The sequence below is a fragment of the Cydia strobilella genome, chromosome Z (genome assembly GCF_947568885.1).
Source record: "Cydia strobilella chromosome Z, ilCydStro3.1, whole genome shotgun sequence".
NCBI lineage: Eukaryota > Metazoa > Arthropoda > Insecta > Lepidoptera > Tortricidae > Cydia > Cydia strobilella.
Window position 1 is genome coordinate 50,369,035 of NC_086068.1, and position 17,615 is coordinate 50,386,649.

General features: G+C 37.7%; 1 protein-coding gene across 1 annotated transcript; it reads left to right on the top strand.

Annotated features, from left to right (window-relative positions):
- The first annotated feature begins 759 nt into the window (after positions 1 to 759).
- On the top strand, positions 760 to 12,151 carry LOC134753953 (parafibromin). Its single transcript, XM_063689986.1, has 13 exons — positions 760 to 880; positions 1,107 to 1,260; positions 1,354 to 1,459; positions 2,796 to 2,915; positions 3,523 to 3,668; positions 3,745 to 3,961; positions 4,247 to 4,418; positions 4,770 to 4,901; positions 5,425 to 5,599; positions 6,764 to 6,875; positions 7,533 to 7,674; positions 8,242 to 8,383; positions 9,741 to 12,151. Exons 2-13 carry the CDS (start codon positions 1,130 to 1,132, stop codon positions 9,775 to 9,777), a joined length of 1,632 nt encoding a protein of 543 aa, XP_063546056.1. The 5' UTR covers positions 760 to 880; positions 1,107 to 1,129; the 3' UTR covers positions 9,778 to 12,151.
- Positions 12,152 to 17,615: the final 5,464 nt, after the last annotated feature.

Consider the following 17,615-nt stretch of genomic DNA (forward strand, 5'->3'; position numbering starts at 1 on the left):
AGTGTAACGTAATTTTACGATGTTATTCTCACATATTGCGTTAAGAGGAAGGTGTAAAATACCGTACTTACGTGTGAAAGGTTATGATCTCATATTTTTGCTCAGAGCGGCTATTACAGCCGATTACAGAACAATTCACCATTATTTTATCAAAGTTCAAGCATCAAAACGCTAACCATCACTATATTTCATAAGAGAAAGCACAATTTCATAAAAATTAAAAAACAACAATAATTAAACAAGCAACGAACAAACATGACATGTCACGTACTTATTTGTTTGCCACAACCTCGGTTGTGGCAGCGGTGGCAAAGTGAAACTATAACAAGGACAAACAATAACAGCGCTTTCTCTGCTACTCCTAGTGAAAGATACATAAGACTATCCCATTCTGACAGTTCCCCCCACCACTCATGCCTAATCCGGTTTTATACTATATTCATGGCGAGTTCAAACTTCGAATCAAAGGATTATTTTGTAGAAATCGGTTGGAGTTATAAATAGTTATAATCAAAGAGTAGTATAATATATGTTATAATATAACGTCGTGCCGTGCTAGTCGTGTCACATACGAATATCGAATATACGTAACGAAAAGCGCGTTTGTGAGTTAATATTATACATTGTAAAAGTACAGTTTCGTGGTATTTTAGTAGTGTGGCATATAAAGAATAAAAATCACACGTTCAAATTATTTTAGCTATCCTTGTAAACGAAATAGAAGCTGACGTTTAATTTAATTTTGTCATTATCTGTGCAATTTTTCTCAGGCAAGCAAAGCAAGGCAATGAGGTAGTGTAAACTTGTGCAACAAGAATTCTTTTACTTTTGGAAAGTAAATTATTGAAATAATTTGGTGGATCGCGTTACTGTTAACAAGGTATGTTTACACATTTTATTGACCATATATTCTAAAAGCAGTGCTTGGTGGCAGTCGTTCGTATTTTATGTCAGTGATTAAAGACTAGGTACGTCACAAGACGCGAAAACCTTAATACGTTGGCTATAATAAGAAGCTATCAGTGAAATGAATGCTTTTAAAATTTGTATGCTATCGTAGTTGATCGCATAGACCAGTTTAATTGTAAAAATGCTGTGAATTTCAGGACAGTAACGAAGTAAAGCAATCATGGCGGACCCGCTCAGTTTACTCCGGCAATATAATGTAAATAAAAAAGAAATAGTGGAACGCGATAATCAAATAATTTTTGGAGAGTTTTCTTGGCCGAAGAATGTTAAAACTAACTACCTTATGTGGGGGTAAGCATCCATGTGTTATTTAATTAATATTCTTTAAAATGTATGCACCTGATAGTGTTGCAGATGGTTATATGCTATTTTTATTATTTCTAGACCTGGCAAGGAGGGCAGTATAAAAGAATATTACACATTGGAATGCCTTCTGTTTATTCTCAAAAATATACACTTAACTCATCCAGTGTATGTCAGACAAGCAGCGGTAAGTCACTTATAGAGATGCCCCAAATAGTGGTTTTGGCCGAATACCGAATATTCGGCGCCTCTCTCTGCCGAAGCGCCAAATATTCGGAATGACATGCGAATATTTTGTGTCACAATTATTATCAAAACTGTTCGCCAACAAAGCACAATGTTTGCTAAGATATATTTTTTGTTGAACAGAATTAATGAATGTAGTTAGTCAATCAAATCAGACTCATGATAAAAAATTAATATGTTGTAATCTAACAATTTTCCAAGAATACATTTTAAACTCAATAATAATATTAAATATATTATATTAAATATACCTATTTTTGTGTAATTTTTCTTATTAGGTATGTGCAACATATAATTCGGTATTCGACTGAATAGTAGGCAACATTCGGCTGAATACCGAATAGTTGCCGAATATTCGTAGCGTGGTAACATATAGGGTAATTGCGTCAGATACCGTCCAATTATAAATTTAATTTTTAGTTCTTATGTTATATAAAATCGTTTTTAGTTGGTTTTATAGCTTCTGCCCGCGACTTCGACCGCGTATAATGACTATTTTCGTGATAAACCTAACCTATGTCCTTCCTTGGGACTCAAGCTATTTTCATACCAAATTCAACAATCCTTAGCAGAAATCGGTCCAGAATCAATTGTACAAAATACTATTTTATTCACACACTGTTGACAAAGGAGTGGACGTAAACTAAATGCCTGCAATAATTGGCGATACAGATCATATTGAGAGGAAAAACAAATGTATTTAGTAGATATATTTAAATAAAATCACCATACTAAATATTCGCCTACCTATTTGGGTTTCCGTACACCAGTGGTTGACAACTAAATACTTCATGAATCATGAAATTGATGTGTCAGTGCTTGTCCACTAAATTTCTTTAAGATTTCTTTATAAAACCTCTTAAAACTGATAATTTTTGGTTTTATTATACTTCTAAGTATAGATACGTGCTAAAAATATTACTTAAAATAGGTAGGTTAATGAACTTACCATGAACATTTCCCGCCTTAACTTTTTTTTTCTTGGTTTTATTACCTCTGAAAGGCACGGATGCGAAGCTGCAACTAATATATTTTATTTTTAATTCGCTACTTGTGAGATATAATTTTTATGTAAATAGATCTATTGTTTTGACATTAAAGATTGTTATAAATCCAAAATTGTGCGGTAAGTTAGGTTTACATTAAAGTTATACGCAATTCTTTGTGGCAACTCCGCCAAGTGGATGCCACAGGCACTGAACGGTGAACTGACACAATTACCCTATTTTTGACCAAAGCATGTTGTTGTTTAAACTACTCTTTATTCGTGTTTTTAGGCTGCTAATATACCTGCAGTGCGCCGCCCAGATCGTAAAGAAATATTGGCATACCTGAATGGTGAAACTGCGACTTGTGCTTCAATTGATAAAAGTGCCCCTCTGGAAATTCCAACACAGGTACCAATTTAGGAAACTTTCATTTGAACTTTGTACTTAATTTAGTAGATAATGACAGATACAGACATTATTATTTATTTTAATCCCTAAATCTATAAACTTTCCTTTTTAGGGTTCCGTACCCAAAGGGTAAAAACGGGACCCTATTATTAAGACTCCACTGTCCGTCTGTCGGTCTGTCACCAGGCTGTATCTCATGAACCGTAATAGCTAGACAGTTGAAATTTTTACAGATGATGTATTTCTGTTGCCACTATAACAACAAATACTAAAAACAGAATAATATAAATATTTAAATGGGGCTCCCATACAACAAACGTGATTTTTTTGCTGTTTTTTTCCGTAATGGTACGGAACCCTTCGTGCGCGAGTACGACTCGCACTTGGCCAGTTTTTTTATTATTTCTACTACATACTTATGATTTCAATAAAAGTTTCAGTAAAGTTAGCCTTCCTCTGTTAGTAGAGAGACACCTATACAACCAGGCTTTATGACGGGCCTTAAATTCAACACTTACAAAATGGCACTGCTAATCTTTAACCTCAAAAATGGTCATTGTTATTTCATAGTAATTGTAACCTAACTCTTTTATGTGTGTTGATGTAGGTTAAGCGTACCCATGACAATGAAGTCGGTGAATCAGTGGCGAAAAAGCCTCGTATTGAAGAGACCCACGTACAGAAAGTTCGTGAGCAGCTTGCTGCCCGACTTGAAGTTACTAAAGAAGCTTCTGTCACTGTTGATAATATTAAGTAAGTTAATTATACTATTTACCTAATATATTTATAATGTAACTGCGTAATGACTAATATCTTGTATAATTTGTAGATCATTGTCAGAGGCTATGTCAGTGGAGAAGATTGCAGCAATTAAAGCAAAACGTTTAGCCAAAAAGAGGACTACAATCAAAAGTAACGACTACTCTGACACCCTTGGTGTTGTTGGTTCAGATCTAAGAGCTATCTTAGATTATGATGTGAATCACATTATAAGCCGGGAGAGGCAATGGAGGACAAGGACTACAGTATTACAAAGTAACGGAAAAGTAAGTGAAATTTATTATTTTTAAACAAAAACACCAAAGTAATTTCATTTGTGAAAAATTCTAATCTAAACCCAAGATTCTATTTGGCCTTTTTTCTCTCTCGCTCCCTGCAATCTAAACATTTTTTTTTACTTACTGCAAAAGACAACGGCATTGTAATCATCTGCTGACTGGCGCCTCACAATGGTTAAGTGCTATTGCAACTTTTATTGGCCAGATTAACAAGCCTTCTGTTACAATACACAACAACATTAAAAGATGGTTAACCATTTGTGTTATCGACAGATATTTGCCAGGAGTATTTTGGCACAGCTGCAATGCATCCGAGCGCGTGAAGAAGGCAGGCCAGGGGTGCCGCGGCCGCAGCCGGTAGTGCTGCCACAACCTACTGCATTACCAGCACAGCAGGCGCAGTACAACAGATACGATCAGGAAAGATTTATAACGAGGAAAGAAGGTCAGTATCACTTCTCTCTGGGTTCAAGAGGTGTATAAAACAATTTGCCGCTGCCTACTTCATTGACAAATACATACGTCTGCGAGCGATACTCGCTTTATATTATAGGAAAAACGTAACTTTTTCTATTGTATAACAACTTTTAATACAAGCGTCATTCCCTATCTAATGAATGATAAAAGGGGCTTCTGCTTGTATAACAGGTATCTGACATTTAGTTTATATGACCAGTGGATGCTAAATTAGTATTAAGTCTCAATTTATGAAAAATTATTTGAATTCTAAGACATATTTCTGTATCTTTTTTTAATGCCGTTGCCGTATTACCTAACAAATACTTTGTATCCTCAGAAACGGAGGGTTTCAAAATCGACACTATGGGGACGTATCACGGCATGACGTTGAAGTCTGTGACGGAAGGGCCGAGTGCTCCCCTCGCAGCGCGCACCCCACAGAATCCTAGTCAGCAGCGGCCAATGCCACGTAAGTTATTTACTATATAATCCAGGTTACATAGCTCATCCGTCTGTCTGATGTTATAGTGCTTTTATATTAGATAGCTAGATTATGTACTTGAACTAAACTGCAAAGAAATTTCGGTAAGGTCTGTGGCAGTTATGATATCAATCATAGTTCTACTACGCTAAGTGTTCATGGCAAGTGTTTACGTACAGTATAGCGCTCCTATGGGATATGTATGCATTGTCACTTGTTACTGCCAAGTTGGTGTCGATGTCGGTGCAAACTTAGCGTGGTCTATATCTAGGGAGTCTATCTGCATGTTTTCTACTAGTCAAATCTGTACTAGATTGTAATTTGTAGGAATTGTAGGTAATTGACTTGAATGTTAACAATAACAACTTGCAATGTGTTGTAACTGCAGAATTTCGCTTAGAGATTTCTTATCACTTTGTATGTATACATGCGAGACTTTCGTTCGTCGTACTAAGCACAAATTTCGAACCAAATGCTCTGTTCCTGGCATAACAAAAGGTGTCGTTGACAGAAATGCCAGTGTCGGCGGGAACGCCGGGCCGGCGCGACCTGCTGCCGGTGGCCGCGGCGCGCCCGCCCGCCGGCGGCGGCAAGCGTCCCTCGCGCACGCCCATCATCATCATACCGGCCGCTGCCACCTCACTTATAACCATGTACAATGTCAAGGACATGCTGCAAGATCACAAGTAAGTACTGAGTAGACACATTCCTTACCTGACCTCAAACCTGGAAACAGTCTTATATATTTAATATTGTCTTTGGTTACCGCGATAGTTACTCATGAAATAAAACTATGTAAACAGATTATATCGCGTAAATTGAATTTATAATACATCCCGACGTTTCGAACCCTTTACAGCGTTCGTGGTCAACGGGTGACTGAGGAAAAACTACAAAATGCAAAAATACCCACACTGGTTGTACATGCAAAATCGGTTCATAAGGCTAGTTATACAATAAACAATAACAATAAGTAATAGTTAATGTAATATAAATTCAATATACGCAATATAATCCGTTTACATAGTTTAATTTCATGAGTCTTATGTTTGTATCGAGTAGAGACGGGCCGAATATGAACTTTGACGAATACGAATATTCGGCCCAATATTCGGTTTAGCTCATACCAAACCGAATATTCGGTTGGGCTAAAACTGCCTAAAACGCTGAAAACAAGTTCATTCATGTCCGCGGTCTGCACTCATGTGTTTTTGACCCTTCTCCTTTCGACAGACCGGGAATGTTTATGAAATGAAACGTAAACGTCTCATACCTGATTGCGGAGTGCATCCGCGCAACGGACGTTCTTAAAAAAAATGTTTATTCGGAAAATATTCGACAGCTCGAACCGATTTATTCGGCTGAATACGAACATTGTAAAATATGCCGAAAACCGAATAATTACCGAATGTCGTCCGACGCCCATCTCTAATATCGAGTGTGTCAGTTTCACCATAGCGTCAAAAATGAAGGCAAATTTTATGAATGGTGTCAACTGACTCTTTAAAAAATGTAAGTGAGACGATTGTAGACAAGCAAGTCTACAACTTCACTGAGATCTGCTCCTAATTATGCTTAAGTCTATTATGATCAATCGCTTTAAAATATTTACCGTTCAAAAACTGCTATTAGCAAACACATTTCTGTATCGTCATGTTGGGTACAAGAAACATAATATAACAATTCTCAAATCAAATGTTTCTCGTACCCAATATCACCTTAAGTAAGATACATCTTGCTTTTATATCGTCTCGTAATATACATAACATTTCATTTGACTGTAGAATATAGTCATCACCTGTACAGTTTCTTAAATGGACATATTATAAAAGCTTATTTTATTTTACCAGATTCGTCCCGGTAGAGCAAAAAAAATCCGAAGGCGCAGTCCGCGAAAACGAAGTGCTTCTTCAAAGAAGAAAGGGTGGTGAAAATATGCCCGCAAACAACTTCGCTATTACGGTAAATACAAATAGTTATTTGATACGTAAAATATATCAATGTTAACAAAGTGACATATATTTAACCTACCAATTGTAACGGGCTACTAGTAACTAGTATTTACAAGGTAATTTTTGTTCCTAGGGCAGTCATATAGTTGTTGTATTTAATTATGCTTGTATTTTTCAGTCAGTTGACGAATTGGTATGTGTTGTTGTATTCATAATGTTGTTTTAATTATTATTTTACAATCGTATTATTTAATATCTTTACCCTTTTGGACACCATGAACACCTGTGTTAAGTAAGGCATACACTTATTTGCACTATCAATGTAACCTTCATACTTTCATATTAGCTCACTTGCGTTCGTGATCCTGGCGTGTGAGTTACGGTTTGTAACTGATTGCGTACATTCAAAGTGTTACCACCATATATGTAAAAATGAGCAAACCTTTGTTAATTTTTGTTACTTACCATTAAACAATGCGATTAAACTTCTCGTCCCCGCGTGCATATTTTTGAGCACCGTGGCTGCTCCGATATATCTGATGAAGACTGTACCTGTGTAATTACAAACAACGTATATACGAGTTTTGAACTCGTGTAGAAATGAAGAACTTCCAAATTAAAAATAGGTTTAGGTGTTACCTCGGTTAACATATTGTCTGTGATGCAGGTGCCGTATCGCGTGGTTGACAACCCGAGCCGCCTGTCGGCCGCCGAGTGGGACCGCGTCGTGGCGGTGTTCGTGCAGGGGCCCGCCTGGCAGTTCAAGGGGTGGCCGTGGGAAGGGAATCCAGTGCAAATATTTGCCAACAGTGAGTATTCGTTTCCTTAGTAGACTAGAGTTAGATCAAGAAAATTTTGATAGCACACGCAGTGCAAGTGCTATTTATACGTCATAATTTCATATAAGTTTAAAATAACACTTGCACTGAGTGTGCTATCAAAATCGTTGCAGACTTGTGTTGGTCTGACTTTAGCTAAGAACTGGAGTGTTTTTTATGAGTCTTCCTTTTGAAAAACACGACTAAGTTTTACGTAACGCTGCCTAAAATACTTTAAGAATCTTTTTCAGAGTTTTTTGGAGTATAACTCAAAACAACTCAATTCGCCATTGAAAGATTTATCTAAACTAAACCATTATATGTGAAGAAAACATGTAAACATTTGTAGACTTCTTTAGAAAGGATTCGACTTTCTATTGGAATCCAAAACCTCCCTCACTTTAAAATTACTTAATTGTTTTCTTAAAAGATTCCACGTAATGTCTAAAATCTAATAAACTGAGTTGGGTCCTTAATATGTAGACTCCAAAGACTTCTAGTCTTTATCAAGAAAATGTCTTGAATGATTATCTGGTTAATTTTGCGTACGTTTTACAGTTTGCGCGTTCCACTTGAAGTTCGACGAGATGAAGTTGGACGCGAACGTGTCGCGGTGGGCGGTCACCGTGCTCAATTTGAGCCGCACCAAGCGGCATCTCGACCGCGCCGTGCTACTCGGCTTCTGGGAGACACTGGACAAGTAAGTCGGTCACTACAGCCACGCCCTCTAGTGCCGCAGGGGCGGTCACCATGCTCAGCTTGAGCCGCACCAAGCGGCATCTCGACCGCGCCGTGCTACTCGGCTTCTGGGAGACACTAGACAAGTAAGTCGGTCACTACAGCCACGCCCTCTCGTGCCGCAGGGGCGGTCACCATGCTCAGCTTGAGCCGCACCAAGCGGCATCTCGACCGCGCCTTGCTACTCGGCTTCTGGGAGACACTAGACAAGTAAGTCGGTCACTACAGCCACGCCCTCTCGTGCCGCAGGGGCGGTCACCATGCTCAGCTTGAGCCGCACCAAGCGGCATCTCGACCGCGCCTTGCTACTCGGCTTCTGGGAGACACTAGACAAGTAAGTCGGTCACTACAGCCACGCCCTCTCGTGCCGCAGGGGCGGTCACCATGCTCAGCTTGAGCCGCACCAAGCGGCATCTCGACCGCGCCGTGCTACTCGGCTTCTGGGAGACACTAGACAAGTAAGTCGGTCACTACAGCCACGCCCTCTCGTGCCGCAGGGGCGGTCACCGTGCTCAACCTGAGCCGCAGCAAGCGGCATCTCGACCGCGCCGTGCTGCTCGGCTTCTGGGAGACACTGGACAAGTAAGTCGGTCACTATAGCCACATGTCACCTCGTGCCGCGGGGGTGGTCACCGTGCTCAACCTGAGCCGCACCAAGCGGCATCTCGACCGCGCCGTGCTGCTCGGCTTCTGGGAGACACTGGACAAGTAAGTCGGTCACTATAGCCACATGTCACCTCGTGCCGCGGGGGTGGTCACCGTGCTCAACCTGAGCCGCACCAAGCGGCAACTTGACCGCGCCGTGCTGCTCGGCTTCTGGGAGACACTGGACAAGTAAGTCGGTTACTATAGCCACATGTCACCTCGTGCCGCGGGGGTGGTCACCGTGCTCAACCTGAGCCGCACCAAGCGGCATCTTGACCGCGCCGTGCTGCTCGGCTTCTGGGAGACACTGGACAAGTAAGTCGGTTACTATAGCCACATGTCACCTCGTGCCGCGGGGGTGGTCACCGTGCTCAACCTGAGCCGCACCAAGCGGCATCTTGACCGCGCCGTGCTGCTCGGCTTCTGGGAGACGCTGGACAAGTAAGTCGGTCACTACAGCCACATGCCACCTCAGTCAGAACAAATACATATAATGGTATGTTATGTATGTTCCCTATATATAACATGTAAATACATTTTGTTAGTGAATTTTGGTTATCAAGTAAAGATAATACTTATTTCATGTTACTCGTATTTCCCTGTCGTTAGGTAAATGTCTAAAATCACACAACATTTAAATAAAATAATTATTAACAATCCCTCTCTTGTTACAGGCACATGATGAAGAATAAACCTCATCTTAGATTCTAGTTTACTTATATTAAGCTTTATAGAGTTCTAAAATTATTAATGATACCGCGTGTATAATATTATTATTATGTATTGCCTTCGGAGCGAAGCGTTTTTTATAGTTTTTAAGTCGAATGTACTGTTATATGCATCTAGCTAGATTATCTAGAAAAATTACCTACTGTGTACAATACAAATAGTTTCATTGAAATCACTTATTATTATTATTATGTTCGTCCTTTACATAATCTCGGGACCATGGGGTCCCGGACATTATTATTATTATTCAATGTTGCTCCCCGAATCTTATAAGCTTAGTCCACACTTGTAGCAAATTAATTTACCCTTAGGTATATCGCATATTTTGTGTCCAGTATAAATTACAAACGTGGACTCAGTTCAGGTAGAGGGCAACCTAAGTCAGCCTTTCCCAAATCTTCGTAGTGGCAGTGGCGGCCTGTCAGGACACGTACAGTAAGCATTTGTAAAAAAGGCTACGTATTAAAATTATCTCAGAATCACAAGGTCTTTTAAACCTAACAGGAAATAATGGCACAAAGTTTTTTTCCTATTTTATTATGTACCATAATTCCATACACTTTGTATGGTATCACAAAGGAAAATTTCAGAAATATAGGGATTTTTTGGGCCCTTTTCGGTTTGGGATGGAAAGAGCTGTTGATTCTGAGTAGATATCACATACAAATTCCAAATAAGAAGTGGCATTTTTTTAGAAATGCTTCGGTAATCGATAGGTAGATATGTAAAAATGCCCAATGCCTCCATCCTCTCTTTACACGCTCCCCTATATTCTTACAAGTCCCTATATTCTTAAAAGGAGGCACTTAATAATTGCGGGGTACAATGTTATTGTTTCATAGACGCATTTATGTCGTCCTCTTGCATAACGGAGGTACGTAAATTGATCTTGGTACATTGTGTCATAAGTAAACCTAAGTTTACCTAGCAAAAACGAGTAAACAAGTAATAAATCTATTATAGATTTATCGATAAATCAACTTATTGATAAATAAACAATAGTTACTAAAACACGAACCTACATATATGTATTTTGCTTGCTATGTTTACTGTACGAATACTGTTCTACAAATACTAGTCTCTTCCTTAGTTTTTTTCGCTGCCACCGTTCTTTCTTACTAGTTACATCTGTATGTACATTCATTTTGTTAATATGCAATTATGCAGCTACGGAATATATGTACATAGACTAAGTTGTGAGTACAGTCGACATCAACGTCGAGGTGCTCACAAATATCTGAACACGCACTCTAACGCCTTGACAATAGAGGCGTGTTCAGATATTTGTGAGCACCTCGGGCGCTCTGATATATGTGATGGCGACTGTACAAACATGGCTTCCAAAACATTTAAAACTCGCACAGTGATCCCTTCTCCATAATTGTGCATTCCCCTCCCCAGCTGTGATAAAACCCAATATTCTAATATTTACTTCATTTTGACATGACATTTCTTTAATATATGACATCTTTTACAGTTTATGACATTATAAAGTCTAATTTTTACTTCATTTTTGACATGTAAACTTGTAACATAAATAAGAAACTTAGATTTATAGGCCACCAAACGAAGCCCAAAAATTGCCATTCAGGGGAAATAATTCGTGTGTAAACGTATTTTGGCATAGAGATGAAGGTGCTTATCACAACATACTAAAAGTACTGATGGACGGGGGTGAAGCTAACGGGTAGAGGGGGGTGTAAAAGTCCCTTTTTAGGGTTCCGTACCCAAAGGGTAAAAACGGGACCCTATTACTAAGACTCCGCTGTCCGTCTGTCACCAGGCTGTATCTCATGAACCGTTATAGCTAGACAGTTGAAATTTTCACAGATGGTGTATTTCTGTTGCCGCTATAACAACAAATACTAAAAACAGAATAAAATGAATATTTAAGGGGGGCTCCCATACAACAAACGTGATTTTTTTGCCGTTTTTTCGTAATGGTACGGAACCCTTCGTGCGCGAGTCCGACTCGCACTTGGCCGGTTTTTTAGTTTTTCGTAAATAACTCGTAAACGGTGGCCCATAGCAAAAGATGTCCTTTTACATAAATAATCTACATAAAATTGCCTAGGTACAAGAAAGATTTCATACACTTTTTCGCCAGGATCAGTATTTAAAAAGATATTAAACGAGAAAGTTAATTGAAATCAATTCTATGGTAAGTTTTTTTATATTTTCGTAAATAACTCATAAACGGTGGCCAATAGCAAAAAATTTTGTTGAACTTAAATAATCTACACAAAATTTACTACAAAAAAGACTATGCATCCTTTTTGCTATGATTAATATTTAAAAAGATATCAAATAGGGAATGTTAATTATAATAAGATAAAATTTATTTCATTGAAGAATATCCAAAAATAAAAACAATCGTAATACGCTTAAATAGTTACTTAAATACTATAAATGTACAATTATGGTTTAGAAAAGTAAACATAAAATTTAAGATCTTGTAAGCAAAATATTGTAACTGGCTCTAACATATTTTACATCAATACCTAAACTAAGTAACTTGATACTTGTATCTTAGGTATTTCGTGTTAGTAGGTCAATGTAGTTTAAGTTAGGTGCATATTGAGCAAAAACATTAAAGATTATATTAGTACTAGAACGAAGGTAAATAACAGTGAATTAAAACGTTTCAACTTTGACAATACATAATAAATAACAAAATGGGTCGTTTATTTTAGAGATAGGTAGTGAGGGGTTTTAGGCGCCCTCATAGTCTTATTTAAATGTCTTATTTGGGCACTTTTTTTTTTCGCTGGGAACTGCTCATCTCCGGTTTTGTGGCCGGATGGTTTTTTGAAACGCATACACGTAGCGCGTTCTTTGATGGTGTGTCCGGATAATCCGCAGTGACTGCATGTGGTATCAGCTTCCCTACAGTACTTGGCAGAGTGGCCGTAGAGCTGGCATTTGTAACATCTGGTCAAGAGAGTGTAATCTCGTGCAGGGCAGTAGGTCCAGTTGATAAATACACGCTGTTGCTGAATGAGTATCCGTCTTACTTCGGCTGAGCACTCAAATATATAATTACATGTGGCTAAGTCCTTTTTGCCAGATTTATGGCTTAGTTTCATCGAGCTCATAAAAGTTTCCCTCGTAATTTTTGGATGCTGATCTACAATATTTTGTTCGAAAATGCATTCAAATACCTCGTTTTCTGTTATATTCGAGGGAACACCTAACACCATAATTTTGGGTCTCCTTTTGGTTTCTTCCAATTTCAATCCTGATTTTTGAAGCTGCTGGGATCATATTAACTTTTCTATATTGTCCTTGTGGTCGGTATTTATAATAACGCTTCCGTTCTTCGTCCTTCTCATTTCGCGAACATGTAGTTTGAGAGCTTCGGGTTATATCAAGTCCTGTACAAGTTTTCTCGTGTCCTCGCTGGATTTGTCCTTCTCCGCAGGGTAAATTACAATAGAATTGGTCTCGATAGATACTATAGATGAGTTGTTACCTGTTCTCACTTTGTCGGCGAAGGATAATTTCGACTCTATGTTAGGGGCAGCTTGTAGACTATGCTGGAGCTCCTTGATTTGTTCTCGGATGTTCTGCTGCTCGGATAAAGCTTTAAGATGAGCATTGCTAAATAAAACTTGCTGCTTAACCGCCTGGTACTGCACGGCCAGCTGAGGCACTCCACCTGCCACATTCCTGCTTATTTTATTTATTCTTAGCTTCTGTTCCGAATTTAGTTTTCCTTCATTTGCAATAGTGCATATTTCGTTCAGACACTGTTCTATCGAGGATAGCCAACCTTGGATTTCAGAGGTTGACACCACATCAACCGACGCGGGCTGCGCTGAGCGTGCTGGAGAGGGCAGAGTTAAATTTGTAGGTGTTCTTTCGGGAGGAGGAGTCCTAGTTCTAGAACTTCTATTGAATGCGTCTTCCATATTTGCGTAATTTTGTCCCCATTACACACTTTGAATTGCAAAACGTGTAAAACACAGTTATCGAAAAGTGCTTATGTAGGTTTGACACAGTTACACAATATTTGTTATGATTTTAATTAATTTAATATTTGAGATGACACGACGACCGCCCACGACAGCGATCGCCGGCTAAAAAAATCAATTCTTAGGTTCCTTTTTTTTCAGTTATTCTTAAATAATTTGTAAATTATAACCTAAAAAATCTTATACACAAATAATTTACATAAAATTTCCTACAAGAAACATGTGAAACACTTTTAGCTAGGGTCAATATTTTAAAAATATATTAAGGCCGTTCCATCGGTTTGCTGCTGTCACTGTCACATTTCGCAAGAAAGAACGGGAAAGAACATACGCGCCAAGTGTCAAATTTGATCGAATTTTGTCGATTTTTATTTATTTTAAAAACGTTACTTTACAATATCGTAATTACTATTTAAGTTAAGATTGTTTTTTCTTCTTTTTATGTTTATAGTATCACATAATAAATAACCGAATAAAGTAGGATTAAAAGTCCGAGTTAGAGGTTACTTTGGGAATTAATTGTATCGAGCGAAGTGTCATAATTCGTGTATCGGAAGCTATGTTGTTAAAGATAATATAGTCAAGCCTCTTAGAAAAACATGATCATATAAGGAGATTTTTCGCCTTCTGGCTCTAGGGAACCGCCGGAAGCCGGAAAGTTAATTATTATCAAATTTAAAGTCCTTTTTTAGTTTTTCGTAAATAGCTCGTAAACAGTGCCCATAGCAGAAAAGATTCTGGTAAATAATTATCTATATACAATTTTCTACAAAAAAACATTACAAAAACTTTTCTCTAGGATCAATATTTAAAACGAAATTAAAGAAAAAAAGTTAATTACAATCAATTCACAAATCACCTTCTTCAGTTTTTCGTAAATATCTCGTAAACGGTGATCCATTGCAAAAAAATAATTTACATAATATTTTGTACAAAAAAGGTTTATTACACTTTTAGTATGTTGTTTCAGGCACCTTTATCTACAATTATGCCAAAATACGCTTACACACGAATTATTTCCCCCGACTTTTCTCCGTTTGGATAATAGTTTGATGAACTTATGCGCTGAATTTGAATAACTAATTGACTGTAGATTGAGGCTTAAAAATTGAAGTTTTTACTTAATAATTTAAATTTTGACAATATTTTTTAAACACGATATTTATATAAAGTATTTTCCTTTGATATGCATGAACTGTGTCAATAGAAATAATTTTCACATGCCCTAAGGCCGAACAGTCATGGGTCAATAATGTACACTTAATAATATCTAAGTACTCTATCATATGTTCTCGTGATTAAACTTTCATATCATTTCAATGTGTACTCAATTTTCCGCTATTAAAAAGTATATTTGATTAGTCAATAAAAGTTTTCATTGGCTAAAAAAATAAAATGTTATATGTCAACCCTTTTTATCGGCATTACAATATTTGGCGTTGTCAAACTGCGCGCTGTACAGTTGAGTCGCTTCGCGGCACAATAGAGGGGGGGTCATTTTTAAGCTATAGCAAAGAGAATTAAGAAGACAGAGTGCTCACTCCATACATCAGTTTTGTTACCAAAACGACTATTATTTTCGTAGTCTACATCTAGCTTCAAGTAGCGTAACTATCAGTACTGCTACTCGACACTAGATGTCACATGTGTGGCGACTGACGAAAAGTCACAATTTATAACTAATATTATAAGCAGAAGGAGTTGTAAAATAGAGTTCCGGTTAATCCGGTAATAATATTATTAGCTGAGAATCGTTTAGCAGACTTTACGTTCGCCGCGAAGTTTATTGTCGAGTAGCAGTACTGATAGTTCCGCTACTTAACGCTAGATGTCGACTACGAAAATAATAGTCGTTTCGGTTACAAAACTGATGTATGGAGTGAGCACTATTTCTACTAAATTCTCTTTGGCTCTAGTCAGGCTTGTATGTTGTTTATAATATACATGGTTAAACCAAGGGCCTGACACTCTTTGATAGAGAGAGATAGTCTTATTGCGATTCCTATAAGAGGAAAGAGAAAATAGTGCCATGCTTTGTCCTTATCAGACCGGGTGGCATCATAGGTAGGAGGCGATGGCGAAATACCGAAATTTATAAGTGAAAGAGAAAAAATCCTATGCTGCCCAAATTTTATATGAATATTCTTTCTCTTACCACCGGTCGCTCGGTGGCGCGTCTATAACTACTTGCAAAGAGGATATAATAAGATAGAGCGGTACTGTCACAGTAAATTTTGTAACCCCAGTAAAATCACTGCCATCTATCGACACACCTTAAAACTAAAAATGAAGATTTATAAAAATACCCTCATTCTAGTCTAAGTCTAGTGAAACTAACCGTGAATCATTCTAAACTCTAATATCCGTATTTAGTCCCCAGCAAGCTCGGTTCTCCATACAAACGTAGTTACGCTTTTATTTTAAAACGACTAGTTAGATTGCTTTGAAACTTTGTACATACAATAGGATAAGGTATATCTATGTCTGTAATTAGTTTATGTAGCTTCAGATACCATAGTTAAAAATATACAGTGAATTTAAGTTTTTCATACAAAATTGTTTTTGCTCTATTTTGTTTGTTTTATAAACTGGAGCTATATAAACTTTTGATAATTCGAATTGTATTGATATTATCAAAGATAGATATAACTCCGTAATAGATGGATACAGTCTAAGGAAAAAAGTGCCTCGAAAATCAAGAAAATTTGATTCTCGATCAGAGGGCGCTACTAGCTTTGGCCTACTGTCGTATAGATGGCGTTGACGGTTTCGTTTGTTATTTAACAATTTTAACGCATATCAGTGAAAGAACATGGGTCAAAATCATAAAAATAATTATTGCAAATAAAAAAAAAACATTTATCCATATTTAAATACATTTTATCGTATTTTTATAAATCTTCGTTTTTAATATTGCCTTCGGTTACCGCGATAGTTACTCATAAAATAAAACTATGAAAACGGATTATATCGCGTATATTGAATTTATAATACATCCCGACGTTTCGAACCCTTTACAGCGTTCGTGGTCAACGGGTGACTGAGGAAAAATTACAAAGTGCAAAAATACCCACTTACTAAAAATAATGAACAATCATAGACTATAAACTTTAAGGCTGGTTGTACATGCAAAATCGGTTCATAAGGTTAGTTATACACTACAATTATTTTCAAGTAAAGATATATATATATATATATACGCGATTAAGACTACGCCGGCTCCAACCCTACACCACGGACCCGAGAAGATTTAATTCCTACATACACACACACACACACACACACATAGCTGATGTCAAGCACCGTCGACCTAGGTCTGCAGTCTGTGAGCATGTCATGGATAAAGCCAATCACTCGATCAGGTTTGAAAAGCCTCTGGTTCTTGCCAAGGAGAAGCGTTACATACCCAGAATGCTGCGCGAGGCCATTGAGATTAAGAAATATCCAAACATTAATAGGGAAGATGGCTTTTCTCTACCACCAGCTTGGGATCCTGTAGTCCATCTGATAAAGGAGCAAGCGAGACATAGACTGTGAGACCTTAGTGTTGGATGATGTTGGACATTCTGAGTATAATATGTTTTGAAAAAATGTGTCCCGCCGAGTTTGTTGCCGGTCCCATATTGGGATACCCTCCTACAATTTAGGAGGGAATTAAATCTCGGGTCCGTGCTGTAGGGTTGGAGCCGGCGTAGTTTTTATAGCGTATGTATATATATATATATATATATATATATATATATCTTTACTTGAAAATAATTGTAGTGTTTAACTAGCCTTATGAACCGATTTTGCATGTACAACCAGCCTTAAAGTTTATAGTCTATGATTGTTCATTATTTTTAG